We start from the raw sequence: 14,190 nt of genomic DNA, 5'->3' as shown, positions 1-14,190 counted from the left end.
TTTTGCAAATTATTTTTTCGCAAACTGGCTCATCCAGTTCGGCCATGCTTTCGGCTTGTTTGCGCTGTTCTTCCAGCTGACGCTGGCGTTGCTCTTGCAGCCCAAGCTGCTGTACACCATGAACGAGCTTCGTGAGCTTGACTTCTTCCTCCGTTGCATCAACTGGCGCGGGTGCCTTCTTTGGTACGATTTTTTCTTCCGGTATGATTTGGGCTTCCAGATCAACCAAATCGCGCTCGGTAAGTGTTTCCTTCTTGGCCGCTGGGGGCAACACACGAATGGCTGAGCCGTCTATTTGATCGATGACCTTTCGATCGATTTGCTCGACTGCGATGCGTTTCTCGAGCTGTTTGATGACTTCGTGAATCGGTGGAATTGATTCTGACATTATGTTCGATTCTTCGGGTTCTTCCTCCTCGCCGAAAATACGTTTCAGTTCGTTTATCTTGGCGGAGGCTGTTTTTTGCTTTTTGGGGGAGTCCTGTACGTCGGTCTTGGTTTGGTAATCTTCGAATTCCACCTTTTTCTTGGGTGAGCTTTGTGCGCTGTGGATTTTCTGATTCTGTTCCAGTATTTTGATCTTGGCTTTGACATCGCCCGAGCTGCGTCGACTGGTGAGCAGTTCTTCGTCGGTAATTTTGGTCATGTCACGCTTTAGGATTGAGGTTATGTTTGCGTCGACGGGACTGTTTGAGGCGTCCTTTGTTTCGACCCGGTCGGTCAACGTGGCCGCTTCGGAGGTGTCGAGCGCTGCGGAAACGGAGTGTTCCTCGAAATCTACGGGACTCGTGCCGATGTGTGTGTACTGCACGTCTTCTTCCGCCATTTGGAAGTCGGCAGTGACGTCGGTTTCGTCGGGTTGTATTGGGCTCAGGCCGGCATCGGTCAGTTCGAGCTCTTCGATTTCTACGTCGACGGCCGTATCGGTGACGATGCTGATTTTTTTGTTCTTTTCCTCCGAGGTGGACACAATGCCTGGCGATGTCATGGTTTCGGTGAAGCCCCGAGTTAGGGAGATTCCGGTGTCGGTTACGTGCCCGGAGCCACTGCCTTCGGTGATCGGAGATTCGCTGCTGGAGTCGAAGCTTCCGAAGAGGTAAACACTTTTCTTCTTGGAGAACGACACCGTATCGTCCCGTTTTCGCTCGACGCGTTCTGACGTGTCCTGAAGGTCGTCGTCGATCAGTTTGAACTGCTTGTACCGTTTGGTGGTGGTGGATTCCTTTGCCGATGTGCCGGTGCTGATAACTTCGGAGCTCACTTCGCGGCCGTCTTTGGACGTTGTCGTAGTGGTCAGACTGATCGTTGACTGTGAGCTGATCGAAATGTCTACATCTTTGTGGCCGTAGATGGTGAGACGGCTTTCGGTGATGGCGGACGTGTCGGAGGTTTTGATTTCCTTGCGTCCTATGACCAGCTTGATGGCCGGCGATTCGCCCCGTCCGTACCGGTGTACACTGTCCGGCGATTCTACGATTTCTGTCATCGGAGAGGTGCCACGGTTCGAGTGCGTCTCAAAGCGGGCCTTGCGTTCAGTTTTCTTCGGAGTGTTTGCGTCCATGTCCAAGTCTAGGTTAAAGTCTTTGCGAGTCTTGGTCGTACGCGTCGTTGACGTCTCTGTCTTCTTCGCCTGTGTCTGGTGCTCGACGTCGCCGGCGTCCAACGGCGAGTGGAGCAAACTCATGGTGTCCAAATCTTCGGTTGACGCCAGTACGACGCCACCCTGCCCATGTTCATCGCCGTGATCTCGCGCAGACCCTTTGGTAGTTGCGGCGGGGGTCGTCGAATCTGGCGTATCCAACCAGTGGTACTCCCGGAACGCTTCCAGGTCCGTGGTGGAGGCATTGTCCGGTACCAGCGAGTACGCGTCGTCTGCGAGTGTCGGCGCCGGGCGTTGTTCGAGAGTAGTTTTGTAGTTGTAGGATTTCGGTGGTTTGATTAGGATGTTCGGTGGGGGGTGGGTGGACGAATGGCGTGTGTGTGTGTTTTTTTTTGGATTGGTTAGTTTTGGTAGACCACGGTGGTTCGATGGTTGTTTTTGCGATTATTTTAGGGGTTTTCGTTTGGATTCGGTTCAAAGTTAGGGAGTGACAGTTATTTTATAAGATTGGTCCACCGCAAGTGATTGAGTGGTCGCAGCGTGTAATTAATTATAATAATTCATTTTAAAATGGTGAAATACTTTTCAGCAATGCAGTTTCGAGTATTAGTAATATGAATGACTTCCATTTAAATGACATAAATGTACATATGTTGCGCATACATTGTCGGATATAACCTACAACACTCATATTCGGTATATAAGCTGTGTGTTTGTCGAGTATGATTGGATGGTTTCCCTAATCCTGTTAGGGGTTTTTGAGTGATGTAATACTCGCTTTTTTTGCTCTCACTACATTCGCTATCAATTAGTTGGATGGGGATGGTACGTTTTTGAGTGCGGTGTACATTCATAATGTCATTTATGTCTGTATTATATGATAATATATGACGTCGTGAGGGATGTTCAAAACTAACTAAACCGCATTTTGTTCCGTGTTTCGAGCAGCGACTACGCTTCATGGGAAGGTCGTGCACTTTCCGCATATGGTGGCTACACTCGGCTCTAGTACAAACGATCCCTGTTATTAGTTCCGTAACCAAATGCAACTCATTTCTTAACCAAATCATTCAATCATAGAAAAACCAAAAAAGTAAAGAAAAAGCCAATATAATGCTTACATTTGACCACACAATGAGAGAGAAAGAGTAAGAGTGACGAATAGTGCGCAAGTGCGTTTAGTTGACCTTTTTTGGTTGTTTTTTTGTCGATCTATAGAAAAAAAAGAAGTAATGAATCGCAAGGTTGGACCAGGTGGGCATGCACACGTGAAAACTTAAGGGTCAAGGCAACGGGTGCTCTAGCGACGGATGCGGTGTGTTTTTTTTTGTTGTTAATTTCATTTGCATGAACTGCCATAACACGACTTCATATATTATGTGGCTGTTTTTAGTGGAGGGTGGATTGTTTGATTGTGGGGGGCGTGAGGAGGGATGGATCGTGTGTTTCTGTGTATGTTTGTATGAATTGATCACTAGAAAAAGTTGCAGCATGAGCAGGTGTATGGAAACACACAGAATGCTGTTTACGGCAAAAACGATTTCAATTACGTATTTTGATTGCTAAACCAACAGTACTTCATCAATGATAGTATAACGCATGTTTTTATATAAATTAATAATTACCCAAATCCTGCATAAATTAAACTTGCAATATTTGGTTAAAATGATGTTATTCAAAAAACTGCAATCTGGGAACCCGAGTTTTAAGAAAAGTACAATTGTGTGAAATTATCTATAATATCTAAGACATGTTGAATACACGTTAGAAGTCTTAAAATTTTAAAAGTTTGCCTAAACAATGTGTTGAAACACAATTTTTGGTTTCAAACATCAATTCTTTGCTAAAAGTTAGAAAAGGCGTAATTTCCTGTTTCTTTTTATTCAAACTCAACTGCAGAAGCTATAATTCAATGTAGTAAGACTATGATAACAACTTCTGCAGCATTTGTTTCGTGAGGGTGTAGTTTTTTTCTTAAGAGATTCTTAATAAAAATCAAGGTCATAATGATAATTCCTTGTTGAAGCAATATAAAATTAAATACAGTTTAACAGTTATTGAACTTTTTACATAGCTGCCATTTGCCTTGCAATGTTTGTTTGAGTACTTTCGGCTGAGTCCAAGCTTACCAAATCTGCAAGTTTCCCACTATATAGAACACAAGTTCACTCAACACTTAAAGTCCACTAAATCAACTCAGAGTTCACAACCCAAGCTTGTTGTTCAGTTCAGCAACCACACTTTCCACTTGCACAAATCACAATGCTGGCTCGTACCAAACCAGTGCCGCAACCCACGTTCAACTTCTGCGATGTGACCGACCTCCGGGGGACGGTTGGTGTATCCTAGCGGGGCCCTGGTTCCACACTAACTGGGTCTTCCCGAGGCTGGGTCACCACATGGTATGCTACCCAGGAGCCAGGAGGGTTCGAGTGCGTAACAAGATTATCACATTGTTGTTGGAAAATGTCGCCACAGTTTAGGTCGCCCAGGTGGGTCTCGTTGTAACGTGGAAGAAATCGTCGGGATTGTGCTATCTTGTCGCACGACGATTTTTGATGTATCGAGAAACACACGTTTTTAGATTTTACATTAAAAGCATTTTTTTTACCTGCGATAATTTAACTTTTTTTGACAGCATTTTATATGACGAGTGGCAAAAAGGCAGCTCTAATGTGAAATTTAGACTTCTGGATCTATAAAGGCCACAAGCTAGAGAGTATTGAAGGTTTAAGGGTGCACAGCAACCAAGGAAGTTGTTGTCTTCTTTTTCAAAATTGACAAATTTACGGACCCAATCTGATCTGACAATCTGATTGTAAAAATAGGCCATTTTTTTGTAAATCGCTTAGGAGACAGTACTTTATTGGATAAATAAAAAATTATATCAAAAATTCCCATAGTTTCAAAAATACTAAAATATCTGTAACAACAATCTTGGTGCGAAAGCTCTGGTTGAACAAAAGGCGTCTTCAACTCAATTTTGCACAAAATGCACGTGCGACAATGCAGCACAGCCGCCCATTGAACACGCTGGGTTGCGGTGAACCTCGCGTTGGGAATCCTTAAAAGTACGCTCGGGGTGTATGTGTTATGAAACCAGCGAAAGTCCGCGAAGGACGAATCTAAGACCGTGAGTCAGACAAGTACGGGGTACTATTGATTACATAGGTTTTTTGCAAGTACCGTCAGTTAGGGTGACAGTGATCCACAATTCGTAACAGTGGATGCATCATGTCAATGAAAATAATTTTAAAATACCTGTAAATCTCTTTTAACTCTGAAAATTGAAACTATCTTGAAGAATGTTAATTTTTATTTTAAACTTAAAATATATTTCAAATCTACCAGAGTCACACTATTAAACGGTTCACTTTTCGGTTGCGTGTAAATTCAATTTCTTGCTTTCGCTTCCGTTTCTTTTTTGCTATTTTGAACTAAATGGAAGTTAGAAGAGCACAACTGGTTTAAAGGTTACGTTAAGATCTTTTTTAAACAAGTGGTGGGCAACGTTTGAGGGTCACGTGTAAGTTTTATGGCATCCCTCGAAATGGTGACTAGTTTGTGAGTTTTGCCCTAAATAGATATGGAAAGGCTTAAATTTTATAATTAAACCCTTTGAAAATGTTGGTCATGATTCTGAAATTGGTAAACATGACAAAAGTTTCAGAAAGGTACAATGTAGAGAATTTTCATCATTACTTAATAAATGAAAAGTTTTTCTAAACTTGAAAAATTTTATTCTCTTTCTACACACAACTCTTGATATTACTGTAACCTAAATAAAGTGCACATTGATCCAAATTGCACAATTAAGTGAAAATTTGGTTTACCAAAAATCTAATTCATATGATTTTTAAACTTTTGGTGTTTTAGAAAATCTAACTTTTTATGAACATTTAGGATCCTTTGAAATTTGGTTCAAAGTCACAGTCCTTTTTAAGCCAAAAGATGCATTTTTTTAGCTCATATCTCGAAAAAAGCTCAGGACAATTGATATGAACCTGGTTGAATTTAAAGTAGAGTTCTAGCAGATTTATACTTGAAAATTGTATGTTTACAACGAGTAAATGCATGAAAACTAACCTAAAATTTAAAGTTGTCCAACTTCCATGTGAGGCCAATCCAAATTTAGAAGATTTACCATAAATCCAAATATTTTGGTTTTTTTCATTTTTTTGTCAATAAATCGTTTAAATCAAAAAAATGTTGAAAAGTGTTAGTTTTCGAAACAAGTGCTAAAAAGTTCAACTTTTCAGCACCCATTTGAGTGCTGAAAAGTAGAACTTTTCAGCATTTATTTTGAAAAGTGTTGCTATTCGATTCTGTTATTTTTGGTACAGAAAAGTAGGCTATTTCGTCGTTCAAGAATGATAGGAAAAGTAAGTAGTTTCACGACGGAATTGCAAAAAAAAATATTTTAGAATTTTTGCTGTGATCTCTCTGAACCCTTTGTAATTTGGTTCAAAGTCACAGTAATTTTGAGGCAGAAAGATGCTGGTTGCATTAAAACGAGGAGATCTATTACTGAGACACTGAAAAAATCTCAGAGACATTTTTCTTTAAACATGATCAAATTGTAAGTTTCCAAAGGAACCACTCTAACAAAAAAACGAATGTTGTCCAGCTTCCATGTATATTTTATTTAGTTTATCTATCTATTTTATTTTCTCAAAAAAATCAGCCAGAAAAAAATTACTAAACATTTAAATTTTTTTGAAAAAAATTTTCCCATGTCAATTTTATTTTATTTTTCTTTGATGTTCCTTCAATAATCAACCGATAAAAAACACAAAAAAAAACTCATTGAAGTTTGAAACTATTTCGAAAAAGTTAAAAAAAATTGTAAGATTACATCTGAAAATTTTATGTCAGAAAAATGTGTAATTTTACATCAGAAACTGATAGAATTTTCATAAGTTTTTGTTGATTTTATCATTTTTTGTAAATTTAAGGATACTTTTTGCTTAAAAATTTAAAGATTAAAATTTTAATTTTGTAATGTCGATTCTGCTTGGTTTTGACGTTGGACTATAGAGAATTTGCAGCAAAGCTAAAAGACACATGTCTACACCTATGAACAAATAGCGTAAACCTACGATTTAAACAAAAAAATGTTTTTTTCCTTCATAATCAACATTTTTTATAAAACTTATGCCGGATTCGGATGAGAAAAATTATTTCCAACAATTTGGTGTACAACTTTCCAATATTTGTTTGATTTAACTATGAGAAAACTGTAAAATTAGAAATAGGACAAATTAGTAAGAAAGTCTGTCAAAAATCAATAAAAATGATTGAATATACGTTAACACATCTGTTATCAACTATATAACTGTTTATTTCATTGATATATACAAGGAAACTTATTGTTTCGTGTTCCAAAACATGTTTTTTTGAAGAAAAAGTTCACAAATTTTTGCGCGCCCAAAAATTGATGTACATTATTTTTAAGCAAAAAATTTTTCTCGTCTTTTGCAACAAGTTTCATTTTGATTGATGTAGGGAATCATGAGAAATAAGCGATTTTGTTCTTTAATCCAGCAGAAAGGAATGCGATTTTTGGCATGTAACCTCATTTTGGCGCCACCTACATTTGAAACACAGTCGCGCTGCAAAACCTAAATTAAACTTCATGTTCGAATGTTGTCCAACTTCCATGTATATTTTATTTAGTTTATCTTTTTTTTTTATTTTTCTCAAAAAAATCAGCTGGAAACAAATTACTGAACATTAAAGTTTTTTTTGAAAAATGTATTATTTTATTTTTCTTTGAAATTTCTTCAAAAATCAACAAATAAAAATTACAAAAAATTAAAATTTCATTGAAATTTGAAACTATATCGAAAAAGTTAAAAAAAAATTGTATGATTACATCTGAAAATGGTAAAAGATTTTATGTCAGAAAAATGTGTAATTTTACATCAGAAACTGGTAGAATTTTCATAAGTTTTTGTTGATTTTATTATTTTTTGCAAATTTAAGGATGCTTTATGCTTAAAAATTTAAAGATTAAAACTTAAATTTTGTAACGTCGATTCTGCTTGGTTTTGACGTTGGACTTTTAAACTTCATGGTTATGATACTGGACAGTAAAATAGACATTTCGATCGAATTGAGCACACCCTGAGATGCCGGGAGTCCTCGAGGATGCCGAACCATAAGAGTTCGGGCATTATGGGTACCAAATAACATGTTTTTTTTAGACTGGACATGAAAATTGTCGTTTCGAGTCTAATCTTTTAGATTTGTCTGTAACGAAATTTTTCATCATCTTCTTTGTCATTCTGGTCATGACTGTTACATAACACCCTACACCTTTTTCTAATATTTTGCACACAATAGTTATGTCGGGTTCCCAGATTAGGCAGGTTATTTCCATTAAAATAACTTTTTTCCCCATACGTATCATAAAGTTATCTAGTTTTAAAGCTCTTGCATTCTACACACTCTACACATTGATCTAGATGTTTGTTGTCTTATGATATTTGTAGTGTGTTTGTGTGCGCTTCATGGGTGTTTGTGACTTTTGTGTTGTGTTTCATGTGTCATGGTTGAAAAGCTCGTTAATTCGAGAAAGTCTGGAGGGAAAAGTTGACTGAAATTATTCGTTTTTTTTTGTTCTTTCCAAAGCTGTTGATGGTTGTAGCAAAACGGATTGATCTGGCATCACTTTCGAAAAAAACAAATCGAAAACTGGCCACCCAGTCAACAGACTTTGGGCGTGCGCGCGCAGGAAGTTGTTCAAGGAAGGGGCGTGAACGCTCTCGGCTCGGCCGGGTGGTCCTTGGACCGGTGTGGGGTTTTAGGGGTGGAGCGGCAAGAGTTCTAGAAATGCTAATTCCGGCTGTTGTTTGGTTTGGCGAGAAACGAACAAGAATGACGCAAGTTTGCTGGACTTGCCCAGTGCAGCAAGTATGTGGCCTGGTTTTGACGGATGAGTACAGAGTGGGATGAGTCGGAAACTCTAAAATCTGGCCTAGTGGTGAACATGACATGGTGACGATTACGGTAAAAATGGATAAGAGGCACTTGGGGGGGCAGGGATTTGCTATACTTTTGCGAATGTGGGAGATGAGTTTTTAACGTAATTGGCGTTTGTTTCGAGTAAACTTAAACGTAACCTCCAATCGAATTACAGCAACTCAGGGGTATTCAACAACGGAAACGAATTGCGACGCACACTAACTCACCTTAAGTGAAAATGAAACAAGGTTTGAGGTACGGTGCAGGGTTGCCAAATTTGTGCTCGATTGAACCGTTTTTTTTTCTCGATAGAGATTTTGATTAGCCATTGCCTGTTGGTGTCCATCGCAACACACATGAAGAAACTTAAATTATTTATAAAAATAACTAAAGCTTAAATAAACCCAAACTTTCAAATGGCACTGAAAATATACATAAACTATAAATATAATGGTTGAATAAGTGTTGAATTTAAATCGTTTGTTAGAATACTTAAAATTAGCCAAGCTTAATTGATAAAACTGTTAATTCTTAGTAATACAAGAGTATTCGAAATTGAAAAATGTGAATCTATTAGAGAAGGGTTATATATATTCACGCATATCAAATCGAACCAACCAAGAGAACTCAAATTATAAAGCAGTGTTTGGATAACAAAGGGGAAAAACAAGTAGAAAACAAAAGTTACACACTAGAGTCTAATAGAAATGAATCTGTCTCTAGACTTTTAACAGGTTTCGTTGTTTTTTTTTCGTTTAAAAAGGTTAATTTTTATATATAGCACCATAAAGGAACAAATATTGGATGTGTGATGGTGGTTGGAATGAGTCGGATGCTATTTTGTCTTGTGATAATTATAAATGTCGATGTCGAGACATTAAGGGGGGTTGATGCACCTACCTTGCCACTGTTCGTGCTCCTGCTCGTCGTCATCATCGTCGGCTTCGTCCTGCAGATGGCGCTCGGTCACGTACTCCGGGATCGGGTGGGGCGACTTTTCCTGAGCATCTGCGGAGGAAATGTAATTTTTTGAGGGTTTTTTTTGGTACTATTTCGCATTAGAGCAGTTCTCTAGGATTTCGGTCATTCGATTTTTTTTGTATTTTTTAATCCGACTGAAACTTTTTTGGTGCCTTCGGTATGCCCAAAGAAGCCATTTTGCATCATTAGTTTGTCCATATAATTTTCCATACAAATTCGGCAGCTGTCCATACAAAAATGATGTATGAAAATTCAAAATCAGTATCTTTTGAAGGAATTTTTGATCGATTTGGTGTCTTCGGCAAAGTTGTAGGTATGGATACGGACTACACTGGAAAAAATAATACACGGTAAAAAAATTGGTGATTTTTATTTAACTTTTATCACTAAAACTTGATTTACAAAAAACACTATTTTTAATTTTTTTATTTTTGATATGTTTTAGAAGGCATAAAATGCCAACTTTTCAGAAATTTCAGGTTGTGCAAAATCACTGACCGAGTTATGAATTTTTAATCAATACTGATTTTTCAAAAATCGAAATTTTGGTCGTAAAATTTTCAACTTCATTTTCGATGTAAAATCAAATTTGCAATCAAAAGTACTTTACTGAAATTTTGATAAAGTGCACCGTTTTCAAGTTATAGCCATATTTAAGTGACTTTTTGAAAATAGTCGCAGTTTTCATTTTTAAATTAGTGCACATGTTTGCCCAGTTTTGAAAAAATATTTTTGAAAAGCTGAGAAAATTCTCTATATTTTGCTTATTTGGACTTTGTTGATACGACCTTTAGTTGCTGAGATATTGCAATGCAAAGGTTTAAAAACAGGAAAATTGATGTTTTCTAAGTTTCACCCAAACAACCCACCATTTTCTATCGTCAATATCTCAGCAACTAATGGTCCGATTTTCAATGTTAATATATGAAACATTTGTGAAATTTTCCGATCTCTTCGAAAAAATATTTTGGAATTTTCAAATCAAGACTAACATTTCACAAAGGCCAAACATTCAATATTACGCCCTTTTAAAATGTTTGTCTTGATTTGAAAATTCCAAAAATATTTTTTCGAAAAGATCGGAAAATTTCACAATTGTTTCATATATTAACATTGAAAATCGGACCATTAGTTGCTGAGATATTGACGATAGAAAATGGTGGGTTGTTTGGGTGAAACTTAGAAAACATCAATTTTCCTGTTTTTAAACCTTTGCATTGCAATATCTCAGCAACTAAAGGTCGTATCAACATAGTCCGAATAAGCAAAATATAGAGAATTTTCTCAGCTTTTCAAAAATATTTTTTTCAAAACTGGGCAAACATGTGCACTAATTTAAAAAAATGAAAAACTGCGACTATTTTCAAAAAGTCACTTAAATATGGCTATAACTTGAAAACGGTGCACTTTATCAAAATTTTAGTAAAGTACTTTTGATTGCAAATTTGATTTTACATCGAAAAATGAAGTTGAAAAATTTTACGACCAAAATTTCGATTTTTGAAAAATCAGTATTGATTAAAAATTCATAACTCGGTCAGTGATTTTTGCACAACCTGGAAATTTCTGAAAAGTTGGCATTTTATGTCTTCTAAAACATATCAAAAAATAAAAAAAATTAAAAATAGTGTTTTTTTGTAAATCAAGTTTTAGTGATAAAAAGTTAAATAAAAAAATCACCAAATTATTTTTTACCGTGTATTATTTTTTCCAGTGTAGTCCGTATCCATACCTACAACTTTGCCGAAGACACCAAATCGATCAAAAAATTCCTTCAAAAGATACAGATTTTTGAATTTTCATACATCATTTTTGTATGGACAGCTGCCGAATTTGTATGGAAAATTATATGGACAAACTAATGATGCAAAATGGCTTCTTTGGGCATACCGAAGGCACCAAAAAAGTTTCAGTCGGATTAAAAAATACAAAAATTAAAATTGAAGAAAAAAGACCGATTTCGTAGAGAATTGCTCATTAACATTTCGAGGCATTTCGTTCTACCTTCTTCGTCTTTGCTCAGCTCCAGACTGTACGCGGTGCCGTCGGTTTGCTGCTGCAGCTGCTGGACCGTATCGTGCGCCTCCTCGATGATTTCGTCGATGAAATCGTCCGGCGTGACGGCCCGCTGATCCTCGGTGATCAGCTCGTTCAGCACGGTTTCGTCGATGGTCGTAAAGCTGAGCACTTCCTTGACCTCGCGGCTGGAGATTTCGGCTTCCTCGACGGTGGCCTCCAGCGGTCGCTCGTCGCTGTCCGACTTGAGCAGCGAGTCTTGCTCGCGCAGCGTTTTCTGCATGATCACGGTTTCGCACGAGTCGCTGGAGAACTGCTCGGATACCTTGCGATCTTTGAACACGGGGATCTTCGAGAAGGTCACCTCCGGTTCGGGCGACTTGGCCGCAGCTGGTTCTACCTTGGCGGGAGCTGTTTTGCTGCTGTCGAACCGTGGAATTTTCGAAGCAGTCGAGTCGACCTGCTTGATGGCGGCCTGCGCGTCCTCTACGATGGTTTCAACAAACTGCTTCACCTCGGGTTCCTTAATCGGCTCCTCCTTTGCCACGGGCGCTTCTTCCGGCGAGGCTCGTTTGCTCAGCACCGGAATCTTCGAAGTCACTTCCTGCGTAACCGTCTTGCTGATCGTCTCCACGATGGATGGTTTCTCACCCGGCTTGACCGTGGGCGTTTCTTCGACGCGTCTAAATTCTTCACCAATTTCGGACATCTTTTCCGCGATCACTTCCTCTCCCTGACGCACACCGGTTTCGATCTCAGTCTTCGTCTTTTCGACGGACTCCTTCAGCGTTCCGCTCAAATCTTTGCTCACGGTTTCTTCGCGTACGCTTTCGAAGCTCTCCTTGGTGAACGCTTCCTGAATCTGGGGCTTTGGCTCTTCCGAGCTGATTACTGTCTCTTTAGCGTGAGCTTGAGCGGCTTGATCTACCGACGCTTTGCTCTGCTGCAGGGATTCTTTTGTCTCGGAAACAATTTCGGAATCACGGATTTCCGTCACAATCTTGTCTACCTTTTGATCGACAAAGGTTTTTGTTTCAGAGCTTTGCGTAGAGAATTCCTTCACTTCCTGGCGGAAGGTGTCACCTAGGCCGTCAAACTTGGTTGCCGCTGATTTGAAGGATTCTGCAAATGACTCTCCCTTCGATGTGAAGCTCGTGGTCTTTTCTTCGACCTTGCTGACGACTTCTGACTGGATGTCCTGGAATTTGGACTCGAATTTTTCGAGTAGTTGTGTCTTCTCTGTAGCAGTTTCAGACTGGAACTTCTTCTCCAGTGCTTCCAGTTCCTTCTGCTGGGCTAGAATCTGCTCTTCTTCGCTCCACTTTTCGGTGATTTCTGAGGCAGCTGATTCCGCTTGGAACTTCTTGTCCAAAGCTTCCAGCTCTTTCTGCTCGGATAGTATCTGCGTTTCTTCGCTCCACTTTTCAGTGATTTCCGAGGCAGCTGATTCCGCTTGGAATTTCTTCTCCAGAGCTTCGAGTTCTTTCTGCTGGGCTCGAATCTGCTCTTCTTCGCTCCACTTCTCAGCGGTCTCTAAGGCAGCTGATTCCGCTTCAAACTTCTTCTCCAAAGCTTCGAGCTCCTTCTGCTCGGCTAGAATCTGCTGCTCTTCACTCCACTTTTCTGCCGCTACTTCAGAATCAATCTGCTTATCCAGAGCTTCAAGTTCCTTCTGCTGTGAAAGGATCTCATCCTCTTCGCTCCACTTGGGTGCGGCTTCGATTTCCTTCTGCTGGGGCATCGTCTCGTCCTCCTCGCCCCATTTGGGAGCCTGCTGGTCCATCAATTTCTCCTCCACTTGCTCGAGCTGCCCCTTCTGAGCGATCAGCACGTCCAGCTCTTCGGACCACTGCTTGGAGCTGCTGGTGCTTGTGCGCTTGCTAGATTCGGTAGACTTGGTTTCGAACGAGGATATTCTTTCCTGCACGTTCCGGATGGATTCCGACACGACGGCGGCACCTTCGTCGATGGCAGCCTCGCGGGAGATGCTGATTCGCTTGGCCGGGATCGGAGCTCGCTCCTTCGGCTGGGGTGCGTTGTCGTCGTCGTCATCGTCTCCGTCGGATTCAGGTTTCTTTTCGTCTTGTTTTGGTTTTTCGTCATCTTTGGGAAGCATTTCCTTCAAGTCTTCTTTTGTGATTTCGTTCACAATCTTTGCCGAGGTGTCTACCTTTTCGGCTGTCAGTACTTGGGATTTGTGCTCGAACTCTTCGACGTTCTTGAGCGTCGCTTTGAATTTATCTTGCAGCTCCTTTTCGAACTCATCTTTCGCAACGGTGTCTTTGAGGACGGTCGTTTTCAGCTTCACCACCGTCTCCGGTATGACCGTCGACTTGTACGAGTTGTCGATTGGTTTCTGCAGGAGGATTTCCTCCTCGTGACGTGCTCGGGTGTCGTCGATCAGGCTGGTGCGCTTGATGGTGATGATCTCCTCCTTGATTTCCTTCTTCTGGGCCGACGCGGGGATCGACCGGTCCGCGGACAGTCGCTTCTCGATCTGTTTCCGACGTTCGGCGACGGTTTTCTTGATGGCTTCCTCCTCCGATTCGTCGGATTCCTCGACGCTCTTTTCTTCCACCGAATATTTGTCGGACTGCTCCTTAGCGTATTGGTTATCTGGGTGGGGT

General features: G+C 40.0%; 1 protein-coding gene across 1 annotated transcript in view; it reads right to left on the bottom strand.

The window, feature by feature from the left end:
* Window positions 1–14,190, bottom strand: part of LOC6051095 (serine-rich adhesin for platelets) — a 79,210-nt gene that overhangs the window by 54,803 nt on the left and 10,217 nt on the right. Inside the window, exons 5-7 of the mRNA XM_038260761.1 lie at window positions 11,552–14,179; window positions 9,467–9,574; window positions 26–1,872 (exon numbers count right to left, since the gene is read on the bottom strand). Of these exons, the coding sequence (XP_038116689.1) occupies window positions 26–1,872; window positions 9,467–9,574; window positions 11,552–14,179 (4,583 nt within the window). The remainder of the gene's footprint in view (window positions 1–25; window positions 1,873–9,466; window positions 9,575–11,551; window positions 14,180–14,190) is intronic.

The sequence above is a fragment of the Culex quinquefasciatus genome, chromosome 3 (genome assembly GCF_015732765.1).
Source record: "Culex quinquefasciatus strain JHB chromosome 3, VPISU_Cqui_1.0_pri_paternal, whole genome shotgun sequence".
Taxonomy (NCBI): Eukaryota; Metazoa; Arthropoda; class Insecta; order Diptera; family Culicidae; genus Culex; species Culex quinquefasciatus.
This window is presented reverse-complemented; position numbering and strand designations above follow the sequence as displayed.